The sequence below is a fragment of the Cydia pomonella genome, chromosome 17, assembly GCF_033807575.1.
Source record: "Cydia pomonella isolate Wapato2018A chromosome 17, ilCydPomo1, whole genome shotgun sequence".
NCBI lineage: Eukaryota > Metazoa > Arthropoda > Insecta > Lepidoptera > Tortricidae > Cydia > Cydia pomonella.
In genome coordinates, this window is record NC_084719.1 from 6,919,468 (window position 1) to 6,935,082 (window position 15,615).

Below are 15,615 nucleotides of genomic sequence, written 5' to 3' on the forward strand. Positions count from 1 at the left end.
ATAAAAAATTCAGGTTTAGTTAATATGGTTATTTTTATTTTTTTAACACTAAATGGGCTTCAGTTAAAGATTGAATCTGCATCTAAATTTGTCAACAATGTTCAACGAATGCACATATATACGGCCCGATTCGAAGAATGAGATACGATAACGATAAGTTCTGGTTTAGATAAGTTCTCATTTAGATATCGTTTGTATGTCGTAAAATTGACAGAAGCAGCTCGATTCGGGCAACCAATGTCACTTTGACGCTAGAAATATCGTAGATAGATCTTATTGGGATCACAGCGGAATCGAAATAAAGGTCAATTTCGATATGTCGTTTAGTTATCGATCTTTTACAGATCTTTCAAAAATCTTAAACGTGTCTTAATCATTCTTCGAATCGGGCTGTTACCTCAGCAAACACTTCATTTCTTTTCATTACCTGTTTGTTATATAAGGCATGACGTAATTAACATAGCATACCTTTTTTCCCCTGTTTAAATAAGCATCTACAAAGAATAATTAACTGTTATTTTTCGAAGCATATGTTCCTTGGCTGTGCATTACGTTAATTTTAATTGTACTATTAAATGTAACATTATATTGTATAGTTGTTTATTATCCCTAAAATAAATAAATAAAAATAAAAACCAAATTTTAAATGCTTGTTGTATTATATTTTTTTAATTATTATTTTTTTGTATGTTTGTATTTTTTTTTAAAGAAAAATGTCTACATCAAGTTCTGCGTATATCCAACATATACAAGCAAAAAATGAAATTAAATGCTATAGTGCCAAAACTAACGAATAAAACTTGCGCAAGGTTTGTATGGAGAATGCCTTGCCCTACCCTGCGCCTTATATAAGTGAAAAAACCTATTAAGATTTTTTTAATACTTTGATTTTAATTTATTTCAGTGGACATATACACAATATATCAGCCACGTACGTCGATTTCTGAACCACTACTATAACTATAAGCCGAAACGGACTAAAAGTGACTAAAAGCTTCAAGCTTTTTAGCGATAAGACTCCCTGTTGTTTACCTCTGCTTTTGTTTGTTTTCTTATATTGAGCTGTGCAATAAAGAATATTATTTTGTATTTTATTGTATAACATTTTAAAGTAAAGCAACAAAATTCTAGTCACAGCCAAGGCGGCTACATATTTGTGAACTCATTTTAAAATTCCATCACGGCGCTAGTAAAAATTACGATGCCGTAGAGTCGAGGCATTGCGCATGTATGATCAATCAAAATTCACCGGCGGAACTATGCAATAACTGAACTCGTACCAACTTTACGCATATTTATAGAGGTCGCTGACGTGGAAACGTGATTAATTTATACATGCTAAGTTTTTAACACTATGATAAATGGATAGGTACGTTAATAGACGAAATTCTTCAATGTCACGAACCTGGAAATAGCCAAAAAACGTGATAGTTTCGTAGAAAATATGATAAGTTGAAATATATGATTTTTTATGCAATTTCGGGTTTGGTCTCAAAGGAAAATGTACGTTGGTATTACTTACAGGTCATATGAACGTAAAATACAATGGATTTGCCTATGGGATACATTCCGTATAAGAAGTATACTTAGTATACATATAGGTATAGGTATTCTTCGTATAGTGTAGCCACCAACTCGAAGCCAAAATGAGCGTAAGCCCAGGGACCCAGGAGGGCTAAGATGGTCGGCTTTTTATCATTTGTCACCATGCCTGTCACGTTCTAACAAGTATGTAAGCGCGAAAGTGACGGGCATAGTGACAAGTGAAAATAGTGAAAAATGGAACCATACTGCCACCACAGGTGGAGTTGGTTTGACTTAAACATCTTTTGCAACTGGCCGGAGAAGCAAACAACCAGAAGCTACGTAGGTTAAAAGAATAATAGACTTATACACGTACAAAGGTATATATGTCAAATATGTGACAAAACTAATTGTGGTATAAAGCCGTAGTAAACAGTAATTTTAGAAATGGGAATATCGATAGCAATAGGTGATTCAGATTGACATAGTTTGGCTTATCGTTTTTGCTGGTCCCCTTGCAGCAGCTGCTAGTGCTAATTACTCGTTCCGTATTTCTAATTATGCAATACACCTTTTAGCTTCTTCTTTCCTTAGCTTTTTTTTCTTTTTGTTTTTTTTTTTTACCTTTTTACCGATAAAACGTACTCCCGTTGTCACCTGGTTTCCTTTAAAAAATATTTGTAGTTTTACATGTATGTAAAATGTATAATTGTCACGAACGAATTGTGTTGTAACGGGGGGAGGGGGGGGGGGGGTTAGGATCGGCAACGCGCATGTAACTCCTCTGGAGTTGCAGGCGTACATAGGCTACGGACACTGCTTACGGCGGACCGAAATTTTGGTGCAATAAAGAATATTTACTTACACTTAATGTTTCTTTCATGAGATTAACATTGAACTGTAAAGTATTGTTTCTTTAAACGAATACGATGACACTGGTTGTTTAGCAGTTTATTCATCCTTTTAGATGATAGATACTAAACACTAAAAGTCGTCGACTGACTTCAAAAGTCTCTTTCTAGGATCTCCATGTGATTTTTGTGTAAACTTTTCTCAAACTCTAAACCGCTCAAAAGTCCCTATAAGATCCAAAGCTCTCATCGTCTCATCCCCTCTCCCGAAGACGCCAACACACTTCGGCTATCAGGCGGTGAGCCTCAGAGCCCCTTGGCCCCGCGGTCTCTATTGCCACCGGTACGAAAACCATATCTTGACTCCAGGGCGGAGTATTTAGTATGGAGTATGTGGGTGGATTCCGCCGTTGAACCAGCACACCGCGTGGTTCGCCTCAAGTTTCGGCACTGCGGGGTAGCGTAATACATCGCAAGCATAATGTGATTTCTAGTGTTTACTACTTACTTACTCCGTTGGCTCAGCGACCCAAAATGAGACTTGGCCTCCGACACAAGACAGCGCCACTTTTCTCGGTCCTGTGCAACCTCTCGCCAATTGTCGACTCGAAGCTCGCGCAGATCCGCCTCCACCATGTCGCTCCAGCGATACCAAGGGCGTCCGATAGGACGTCCTCCTGCTAGGCGACCCAGGTACGCTCTTTTTACGTTCCGATCTTCGTCCATTCTCTCAAGGTGGCCCAACCAACGGAGTCTAGTGTTTAGTTTTAAAATATATTGTTATGATATGTATGTTACTTTTAAAGTATTTATTTATGGGCCACTAGTTGCCTGAAATAAAGATTTTAATTTCAAGTTTCAAAGGACGCAGCACAGGTGCTTACACAAGTCGCGTCCCACAAGAGACAGCGTCCTCTTCGCCATGGAATCGAGGCCAGTCGGTTCGGTCTTTTCCCGTCCGCACGACTTCTGCCAGGTGGCTGTAGTACGCACGGCTAGCAGCCGTGTTTACCCTCCCCATGTTTATTTTGAGATACCGATCAATAATAACTATTATAACACGCGTATTAACAGATGCTCTAAACTAGGATACATCATTCATAATTAATAGGATAATAATAGGTTATTAATATTGTATTACCCTGATTAGTGACGCTTCAAAATACGGGTAAGCTGGGGTGTAGATATTCTGCTTAAATCGGAAAAGCCGCTCTAGCAAACCAGTATAAAATACGCTCTCATTATGGACTTTTTGCCTTGTAATGAATGAATCACATTGACTACGAATTTCAAATTTTACTGCTCCCACGTTTGCTGTTATAAAATGTTATATACTTAACACCGCGTGACAGGGACAACATAATAAAATACTATCAATATTATAATGTTGTCCCTGTCACACGATGTTATAAACATTTAATAACAGCCAATGTAGGAGCGCCATTAATTGAGCAAGATCAATATATGTAGATGAATAAGATTCCTCAACATCTACAACACCTACCTTTTTTAATTAAATGCTTTGTTTCCGCTATCCAAAGGTTGTTTGGAAGGTTGTCTGTCTCTAAAAGGACAAGACCGCCTGTTGCCTCTACAAATTGTTTTTTCTTTAAGCTGTATTTTTACTGAGCTGTGCCAATAAAGAGTATTATATATTCTTCGATTGTCAAAGTCGAATTATTGGCTATTGTAAATGTGAACTTTATATTCTATCATTGCCCCAAATTAAAATTTAATTTAATTTATACTTACATATATAAAATGGCAACTTAAGGCAGAGATAGAAAATATAATTTCGGCTGATTAGAGTATGCGTGCCAACGCAAGAGTAATAAATAAAACAGCTCGTTGACGATCTTTCCTGATAGACGGTCTTTGCCACATTTACCTTAATTAAAAGGCCAATTCCAACAATACAATGTGATACTGAGTTAACATGGATCTGACATCATTCCAATATGAGATGGTTCCAATCTCTTTAGAGGAACTGCTGAATTGCGAATTTTATCAATCTTCAACAAAAAAACGTTACTTTTCACCCTGAGAAATCAGTATCATATTGGAATGAGAATTATTATCTAAAAATCGAATTGGCCTGTATGTCTTAAAGTATTATTTATTTATCTATTGCTACAAATATCGCAACTTATACTGGAGTAGGTTTAAAATACTCGCCTATGCTCTGTTCGCAACCGAAATGAGTTCGAATATTACACAGCAGTTAACCATCTATAATGTTTGTGTACGATTTATAACATGCTCTTTGATGTTACGCTAAATTTGTGAAAATTCAGTGAATTTTATTTATGTGTATAATTTACTATATGGATACTTAATTTATTCTACACGGATTCCAAAATCTAACTAGTTTTCCAAAACACAGGTTTAAACATTCACGATTTTTATACATTATTATTCACTTGGACGGGATTTAACTGCATATACCTTATTAAGTTTTCAAAGCGCAAACGCTACCAACATTCGCAAGTCAACACTGGTAATCAAATCCATCTATTAATCCATCTGTGCTATTTGTAAAGACTAAGTACCTACCACTTATCTAAAAGTAACTCTTTGGACATTGGCTAATTCATTATAAAGATGAAAGTCATTTCTTAAACGAAGATGTGAAATAGTCAGTCTTTCAAGATCAATGCCACGAGAATGATATCTTCCAAACGTTAAAGGCAAGTTTAAAGCTAGATTACAGTTTCCAATAAGCTCTTACGGCTGTTATATGATACTACTACGTAATCATTCCACATATTTACATTGACTGAAATATCCACATTTGCATCAGTTCCGGACGTAACGTTATTGTTAACTATGACGGATAGGAGGAAATCGCATTTGACTTGCTAATTACCTTTCCACACATGTTGATGACCTCTATATTGTGTGAGAAATGAATAAGACAGTGTGTTTTAGTACTTATAATACCTCCAATGCCAACTGTATTCCAAACTATAGATATAACGAGTGTGGCCTGTAACAGGAGAAATAAAGTAAACTGTAGGCTGGATCCGCAAACTGTACCCCTAGTGTAAATTTATTCGATAGGGAAACGTGACGTATGCGTTTGCGTTAAGTCTCATTTAGTATGGGATTTAGAAATAGCGCGCCAAGCGGAACGTTTTGGAAACTCAAAATCGCATACAAAATGAGACTTAACGCAAACGCGTACGTCACGTTACGCCATCGATACATACATATTTGGGGCAATAAAGTTTAATTAAATAAATACACTTGAAAGTTTATTCTAAGACGAAATATATTACGTTTTTTTTATGTAAAGCGTGACATGCAATTACACTGATGATAGCGTAAATTGAAATTAATCTTTAATATGTATGAAAAAGAAAAAATCTTAAAAAATATTTTTTTCAAACTTTTTAATAAATATTTTATCGTTTCAGGGGTACAATCTACGTTTTATTTATTTGTTCGTGTTGTAGGGAGACATAGTATATCCAAAATCTTATATATGAACACTATCCCTTATTAGTGAAAGCGTTTTATTTTGTCTCTTTCAAACAAACACAGATTTCAATATGACAGATAGGGACAATACAGACGATTATAAATGGCTCGATTTGACAGACTTTTAATAGGCGTATGGCGTATACTATATTTGTATGTTCGTTTGATTCAGATGGTAAATGTAAGTAAGTTTTCATAAAAAATATGATTTTAACGATATACTTAGCGATAATTTCAATAAATACTTGCATCTGTTGGATACTCCCGCTATTTTTTGTATTAATTTATACTTCCAATAGGACTCGTGCAAAGATAAGCTCTCTATAGTTCTATTCATATCCTCAAATCGATAGTCAGTACCAAGTACTAATTTATCACTTCCAAAAGAGCTGTGGAATTGCAAATTCATTCATTTGGTTTAATTTGGTACCTGCTTTGCCGTATTCTGGCGTAAAGTCAAACATTGGCGTTCTTTTTTAACTGCCTTGTAGCCTAGTCGGAAGGTAATTTACTGAAGGTAGCAGTCCCGGCTTCGAACCCTGGTAAGGGCATTTTTTTGTGTGTTCATCACATTTTTTTTAAATAAATGTATATTATAGGGATGTTCTTACACAAATTGACTAAGTCTTACGGTAAGCCAAGAAGGCTTGTGTTGTGGGTACTCAGACAACAATATATATAATACGAGTATACAAATACTTAAATACATAGAAAACATCCATGACTCAGGAACACATAATCTTTTGTCATCATAAATAAATGCCCTTACCGGGATTCGAACCAGGACCATCGGTTTCATAAGCAGGGTCGCTACCAATAAGGCTAGACCGGTCGTCTAATATATTTGTTCCTGAATTATGGTTGTTTTATATTTATTTGTATTATATTGATATCGTCGTTTAGTGCCCGCAACACCACAATACAGGTCTTATTAAGCTTACTTTGGGGCAAGATCGATTTGTGTAATATTGTCCCATATTTTATTTTTTAGTTTTTTATTAACATGGTACTAAATTTATGTACTGGTGTTTTTGAATTGGTATTCCCTGACAACATTTTATTTGGGCTTCGCGATGTTGTGGATTTTCATTGGTACAATTTTTATTACGGACAAGGAGATTTTTTTAAAACAGACGTTGAACGTCATAGTATTTCACCATTGTTAACAAGAAGAAAATATTTCGTAATTACCTACAAACGATTATAGAACAAAAAAACCGAAAAGATTGTCAGAGATGCAAGAAAAAAAAATACTACAGTAAATCATTTACATAAATAAAAAGGACGAAGGATTGCTTAGCACAGTCCTATCAATGTGTTGAAATTAGTCATAGAGATGACCGGTTTTGACATTTTTTTTACTAAATATACGACGTACTTACCCACATTTATTGCCTTATATGTAAGGTAGAAGTACTAGTGTTCGACGCTGCACTAGTACTCGACATGGGCACTTTATGTCAAAGTGACAAGCATTAAGTTCGAATACAGAAAAATCTTCGTTGTTCAAATTTAACCTATATTTCCATGAAATAAAGTGCCCATGTCGGTGACTAGTGCAGCGTCGAGTACTAGTACTTCTACCTTCTATCAGATACTGTTGCGACACTAACTCAGGGCCAAATAGAGTCTTCGGGCTTTCATTTCTCACTCGACTACTGTAAAGTAAAGCGGGCCACTCACACACCTGCCGCAGGGGCAATATTGGAATTGGACCCTTAATTGCCTCCTTAATAGTGATGTGTGCAGAGAAGCAGGGGCAATTTTTAGATTGGGCCTGCAGCAGGGCGGCAGGGGCGCAAGACCTTCCTAGCTCCCTAGATTGTATCTACCGCCCTGCTAGGTTGTTACATGTGTAGTACGATTGGGGCAATTCCAGTCAGTTCATTGGCGACTACTGAACCAAACGGAGGTCACTTGTCACAATGAATAAAGAACGTGAAATTTTGACACGGAAAGTGCACGGTAGCACAGAAAGTGCCAAGGCGATACCAATCCTTTGGTGCTTTGATAACACAGGAGTCATTCTCGTCAAAGTGCGTTCAGCGGGACTATCACTTACACACTGAGTGGCAGGCTAGTGTGTAGAAAACAGTCTAAAATTGCTCCGACCGCCGTGCGACCGGTATTGCCCCTGCGGCAGGTGTGTGAGTGGCCCGCTTTACAGGAGGGTTATGATTCTGCCTTCTTAAACTTGTATCTACGTATATGGGTAGGTATGTATGTATACTCCTTCATATTTGACGTAGTAGGTACATACAAAAGTTAATTTCTCCAACATTCTCAACAACCCGGAATTAAAAACTAAATATTTCTTTACAAATTAAACGTTAGAAATTGCCAGTAAAATTTGTAAAAAACAGTCATCAATATAAACAGAAAACAAAGTTCTTTATGAAGTCAATTTTTCATTGTTAATTTTTCTTAAAGGCCGGCAACGCACTTACAACCCCTCTGGTGCTCCAGGTGTCCATGAGCGGCGGTAATCGCTTACCATCAGGTGATCCGTCTGCTCGTTTGCCTCCTCTAACATAAAAAAAAACTAAACAGACGAAAAAGTAAAGTATTGTAGAGTAACTAGAGACTATTGCGTTTCAAAGAAACTTTAGAATTAATTACCTATACACTCTAGTAGAATATCATATTTAATTAGGTAATTATAAATACGCAGTGTACTTTAAACCGAAAGTTTTAACTTCAGTCAAAAAACGTAACGTTAATACAGCCTGAAAGCGGCTGCCAGCCAAGCTTTAGAATGAGACAATTTAGAAAAGTTCATTTTGGTGCCAACGGGGAATACTTGTAGCTCTGAGCTTTTGCACAATAAAGCTCTAGAGAAATATTAGCGACTACGTACCCTGTAAACGAGCTTTACTCACATAATGAAGCTGACACGCGAAAATAACTTCTCGTCTCGGATTCTTTTGTCGCTGGAAATGTCAATGATAGTGTTAATTTTCTATAGCTAAATGCAAACAAGTATAACTACAGACAAAGATATATATATATAACTCCTAAAAAAGATGGTATGGAATGGTGGACTGTAACTAATATAAAGGGAGGAATATACCTTCGATATTATTTTAATAAATACTTACAATAATCAGAAAATCACATCAACGACACAACCAATCAATATAAATATGTAAGCTGAAGTAATCAAAATGACAATTTCTTTTTTAAGTCAATTTTGAATTTGAATTTACAATAGACTAATAAGAAAAATAAGCCTGATGCTGCAAAGAGTGTGCATCAACTCCGTATAAGATAAATAATTGTAAGAAAAAAACGTGCCTCGAAAAATTAAATAAAATTTATGTTCCAATAGATGGCGATGTACCTTTGATCTATACTCGAGTAGATGGCGACACCCTTTGATATTTAACAACTGTGTCGAAAGATGGCAGTATATATAGTTGACTACAAGATTTACACACACACAAAATTCACAAAGGAGGAGTTTTGGCCGAAGGGTGTCAAGTTTCGGCGGTTCCGCGGCCGGCTCCCTGACACAACTGGGTTGCGAAATGCATCGCAGCCAAAGTGTATGTTATAGTTTTTAAGATACATTTTATGATATGTATGCTAGTTTTAAGGTATTTATCTATGGGCCCATAGTTGCCTGAAAATAAAGATTTTCATTCATTCAAAATTTACTTTGACAATATGAGGCGTATACTAAATTACGAGGGTGGGAGGGGGTTAGGGTCGGCAACGCGCATGTAACTCCTCTGGAGTTGCAGGCGTACATAGGCTACGGATACTGCTTACCATCAGGCAGGCCGTATGCTTGTTTGCCACCGACATAGTATAATTCTATTTGCTTAACGTGTGTGCCCGCGAGGAACAGAACATAGGTACAGTCACGGACGTTAATCGTTGAGCCATTTAGGCTTTAATTTACATTGGGGATGTCATTGCGTTAGTATTGAGAACCAAATTAGCTTGAAGCATAAGTGGGTCAGCAATTAAAGTGTCTGACCGTACGCAATGCGACGAAATTCTTCATCTTCTTCCTCGCGTTTTCCGGCATTTTTGCTACGGCTCATGTCACCCTGGGGTCCGCTTGACAACTTATCCCCAGAATTGGCGTAGGTTGCAGCTATGTGACGAAATTAAACGTTTAAAAATTTCTGAGCAAAAACAATTTAAGCAATCTAGTCGGGTTCGTTGTTGCCCGCCAAGCTTTGGTGGGGAACAACTAGACATGTACTGTTTTGACGTGATACGTAGGAATTTTTAGTGGTAGGAAAAAATTAGAAGAAAAATTACGACAAGTGTAAACGATAACAGCGTTTTCTCTGCTACACCTGTTGAAAACTTCATAAGACTATCCCGTTGGTTATTATGTAGTCATATTTATATTATACTTGCTGTTGGATACAATCATGCCCCTGCCGCAGGAAATGTCGTTTATCAAGGAGATTGATAAAACAATTGAATTGCCGGCAGCAATGCGGCATGGCTATGTGTCGAAGTCTAGTCAAAGGTCAAAGGTTGTCGCTTACCAAAAGGATGAGATGTTCTTGTATATTTATAGGAAGAAAGACTACTGACTAGGGAATGCTAACCGGTTAACCGGTTAACCGGTTACCCGGTAATTTGACCAATATTACAGTCGGTAAAATACCGGTAATTTCCAGCCGTAACCGGGAATTTACCGAACGTTGTATAGGCAAATAAAAATGTAACAACCTGTTGAATTAGCCCATCTATGTCTTCGTACTTACAAAAAAAAAACAATTACTACGGTTTACGATTACGAAGAGACACCTAAAATACTTACTTTTCTGCATCTTATGATCTCGTCGGAGTAGGAACTAGGAAGCAATGTTTTGTGACAAATGAGTGGTCGCTAATCCCTCGCCCTTTCCCTTCTCGCCACCCCTACCCGATCCGCCTTACTATGTTCAGTATCCTTTGTTTTAGTCTGTAGTGTCAGACAAGTGTGGAATGCGAAAGAACATTTTCTACCGCTGGTTACTTGTGTTCAAGATATCGTTCACGAATGTCTAAGCAACGTTCTATATTTTATATATAATTAACAGAATGATTTGATGATGACATGTTCTTGATTCCAACTCCTATCTTAAGAGCCCGGTAATGATTTTAGAGCAAAAATTTTAAATTGAAAGATTTAGTCGTTGGAATTGTACACCTTTTGTTACGTAATATCTAAATAACAAGTATTGGTTTCTATTAGCACGTTTTTTCATCTTGCCTTTTAATAATGAGGTCGCAAGCGTGCGTCCCCGGTAATAGGTGACGAGAAGGGATAGTTTTTAAAAATTCATATAAATTATGGTAGTAAATTATACAAAATGATGTATAAGAACAGTTTCAGCAAATGTTGTAGATTGTTTAAGTATCAAAATTACGTTGAAATTAAGTCAATTTTCAGAGAAATTGTTACTTGTTTTGAAGTAATTTCTGGAGAAAATTGATTTCGTCTAACTTTCATTTACACTACTTCAAATTTGTAGTAACAAAAATGTAGTTTATTAAAGTTGAAGTAGGTACAGGATATGTGTAATACAAAATTACCATTTTTAGCAGTCCAAACTTAACGAAATTTACAAATAAGATCGACAAAATCACTGCTTTTCGCGCGTTTACCTAAACGTCCATCAGAAAAAAAATAATTACTAATTAAGTGAGTCTATTTAAAAAAAAATAATATTATAATGAAAGATAACAAGACGTGCTAATAGAAACCAGTACTTGTTATTTTTAATAGTTAGACATTTTTGCGACTAAAATCGATAACGGCCTCTTAAAGTGCAATTTTAAAGTAACTAGTGTTAAAATGATATGAAACTAATCTGTTAAATATTTTTTTTCTTATATTTACTAGATTTTAATGAATGTTGATTACGGTTTTAGTTACTTTAATAACAATATTATATTGATAGATGTGTAAATGCAAACGTGTATGACATTTAAATGACGACTGTCACTTTTTTGTTACCCTTTGATTACTGCGATTTTTAAAGAATTAAATTTTTTAATGTTGCTTATTTAATGTACAAGTTCATTTCGCTTTGAAATGATACATGTTTGATTTTTTATTCAATATGATTAGTAAATATATCTTGTTTAATGTTTATAGTTTATTTTCATTATTTTGTTTTGTCGATGTTTCTATAAAGTGCTGTTGATTACTTTTAAAGGTTACTGACGAAAATAAGGACACAATCAATAATAATGCAAAATCAATGTTTTTTATTTCATAAACGTATAACCGGTAATTTACCGGTTAACCGGTTAGTGGGACCTCGCGTCGGTAAATTACCGGTAATGAAAAACGCCCGGTTATTGCATTCCCTACTACTGACAAAGTAGTCTTATGGAAAGCAATAAAGTGGGACTTTAGCTTGGAAACGTCATATATAGTCACAATTGGAAATTTATCTTATAAGTGAACTGCTTCCTAATTTCTTATCTCTGACGACCGGTCTGGCCTAGTGGGTAGTGACCCTGCCTATGAAGCTGATGGTCCCGGGTTCAAATCCTGGTAAGAGCATATATTTGTGTGATGAACACGGATATTTGTTTCTGAGTCATGGGTGTTTTCTATGTATTTAAGTATTTATAATTATATATTATATATATCGTTGTCTAGGTACCTACAAGACAAGCCTTATTGAGCTTACTGTGGGACTTAGTCAATTTGTGTAATAATGTCCTATATTATTTATTTATTATTATTTATTTATTATTATTTATTATTATTATCAAAATTATTTTAATATGTTATGTGGGCTAGAAGTAATAGAATAGAAATAATTTTTCACTTGGGCTGGTGTTGTGAAAAAAGTTCACCTTATATTAGCTCGGCTTCATATTACTTTTTTTTATATAGGTATATACTCAATAAAAAAATACACAACATAATTCATTATACATATTTTTTCACCAAACTGCATGACAGTTTGTTGGCGAACGGTAGCACTCAACATTCTTCCTTAATCTACTATGTAAGGTGTAGGTACTAACAGCCACACATCTGACTAGTCATTAGGCCTTATCTCATTGCAATAAGGTTCAAAATTGGTCAGAGAACTGTGACACTGATGGAATATTTGTTTCAGGCAACATACTTAAAATACAATCTTAAACCTATACTCTGTATCTTTAGGTATTTAAGTAAAAGTAAATAAAACAATCGTACATTTTCGGGTAGTTTTAACATTTTACTGGTTAACCAACCAAATAAAAAACTGCCTGGATCTATTACTGAACGACCTTACTTTAACCTACATTATTTGATCATGTAATGTTTTCATTTACCCTCAACTAGCTAGAGCCATTTTGTTCACTTTTATTAAATATCTAAAGATACAAAGTATGGTACTATACTATAACTATGTTGATTCTAAGGACATAAATGTTAAACGATAGCCCTCGGTGTATTATCTGAGTGGAAATGCGCCATATTTACTTCATTAACCTTATGTCGGCTTTTGCGTCCCATCGGGTCAAGGCTGACATGTCTTTCGTAAGCTTAATAATGTTGACATTGTTTTATATTTGTGTGCTCATAATATAAAGATCGAAAAGAATAATATACGGTAACGTTAGTATCTGTTATTATTCTTCTTGAAGCAAAATAGTTATTTGTTTTGCAAGGGGGCAAAGTTTTTGTTTAACTGCTCCTGCTAATATTGATACTCGTTAAGCAAAATATTCCAAAATTGAACCACGAGCGTATCGAGGGGGTTGAAAACTGAAATCTTGAGCGTTGCCAGGGTTTCAAGGCACGTACGTAGGTTAAACAAATTTGGCCACCAAGTGAAACAAATTTTTTTACCACACTGACGCGAGGAAAATACTACATAAATATGAAATAAAAACATCTGCATTATAAAACCACTTTCTTATTCCTGCCGCATTCCTGACAAACGGCCAAAATTCCTGACGTCTGGTAACCCTAACCGCAAGTCTAGTTAAGTTATTGCAGTGCATTTAAAACAGACTAATAATGCTTTCTATTTGTCCTTTTTCAGATGCTCAAACAACCACAAAGAAATTTCCCGATGACCCGGAGTTTGAACGGCCGATTGGCAATCACACGTTCTTCCTAGGACGTGAAGCAGTGCTAGGATGCGCTGTAACCAACCTGGGCAAGCATAAAGTAAGTTTGTACAATAAGTACCCACTGTCTTCTTCTTAGTCGTTTCACTCTTGACAGTGTGGTCATGGTCATCAGCGGATGGTGACGTGCTTCATATCACGCCGCTATTCTTCTCTGATGGCTGCCTTCCTGGCAGCTTTGTGTGTCAATTCATTCAGAGTAGCTTTGACGTGGCCCATCCATTTTATTGGTGTTTTTTTTCGTGGGCTGGTGCGACTCCCCTGGACCACACGTTGCTCAACAGCCGCATCCCCCTGACGGCATACATGTATTGTATCCTAACTGAACATGAAGAACATGCTGTGAAGTACATGAGTGTATTCTCAAGTACTGTAACCTTTCATGTATGTGGTGGTGTGTTCAAATCTAGTTTGCGCTGTACAGAGATGAAAAAATCGTTCTTGAAAAAATTTTTTTTATATACTACGTCTATGGCAAACAAGTATACGGCCCGCCTGATGCCAAGCAGTTCCGGCAACTTCAGAGAAGTTACACGCGCGTTGCTGACCCTAACACTCCGCACCTTCGTTGCGCTCTGGCAACCTTATTCACCGGCAGGAAAACAACACTATGAGTAGGGTCTAGTGTTATTTGGCTGCGGTTTTCTGTCAGGTGGAGGTGTTGAACCCCCAGTTGGGCTCTGCGCTAGATCTGGAATGACATCTGCTGTGCTATGTCCTACTGCACATAGCGTGATGGCATTCACAGCCCATACCACTTCGTATTTTAACGGTCCAAATCGAACAATGATTCTAAGAAGTTACAGTGATACTCCGTTGGCTCAGCGACCCAAAATGAGACTTGGCCTCCGAAACAAGACAGTGCCACCTTTCTCGGTCCTGTGCGACTTTTCGCCAATTATTGTCCCGAAGTTCGCGCAGATCGGCCTCCACCATGATGCTCCAGCAAGCGGGGCGTCCTCCTGCTAGGCGACCCAGGTATGATAGTAACAAAGTGACATTTCTTCAACCATCACGTCACTTTTAACACTGAAAAATGGTTATCGTATCGCTGTGACTTCAGAATCATTGTTCGAATCGGGCCGTAGGCTCTAGTTTAACATTCGTTTAACACCAATACTGTGTCAGGGTCGTGTCGGGCGGCGCTATCTCCGTTCTTGTACAAAATGTGACGGTTTCTTAACCGTCAGCGTTTATTCAAGGTAATAGTTTAACAATCTAGTGTCGATACGAACCCGACAGGGTTTCACGGCAGTTTTCTGTTACTTTGAATGTATGATTATAATAAAGAATGAAAAATTTGGACATGTGCGAGAGTCGGACTCGCCCACCGAGGGTACTTTTTAGTATTTGTTGTTATAGTGGCAACAAAAATACATCATCTGTGAAAATTTCAACTGTCTAACTATCACGGTTCATGAGATACAGCCTGGTGACAGACGGGCAGACGGATAGCGGAATCTTAGTAATAGAGTCCGGTTATGTTATAGGACTTGAATGAAACGCGCATATAATGCTCAATAATTCTGTTTATATTCTAAACTATAACTTAGTGTACAGCCTCCATATTTTCATAAAACAAAAAGCCATCACCCACAAACAATAGACCTGTGGTCATAGACAATACTAGACTTGATAGTAAAATACTTTATTGCTCACAACACCA

At 36.6% G+C, this 15,615-nt stretch overlaps 1 protein-coding gene across 7 annotated transcripts in view; it reads left to right on the forward strand.

The window, feature by feature from the left end:
* Positions 1-15,615, forward strand: part of LOC133527226 (limbic system-associated membrane protein-like) — a 96,577-nt gene that overhangs the window by 16,577 nt on the left and 64,385 nt on the right. For all 7 annotated transcript variants that reach the window (XM_061864132.1, XM_061864134.1, XM_061864135.1 and 4 more), the window contains exon 3: positions 13,862-13,989. In XM_061864132.1, the coding sequence (XP_061720116.1) occupies positions 13,862-13,989 (128 nt within the window). The remainder of the gene's footprint in view (positions 1-13,861; positions 13,990-15,615) is intronic.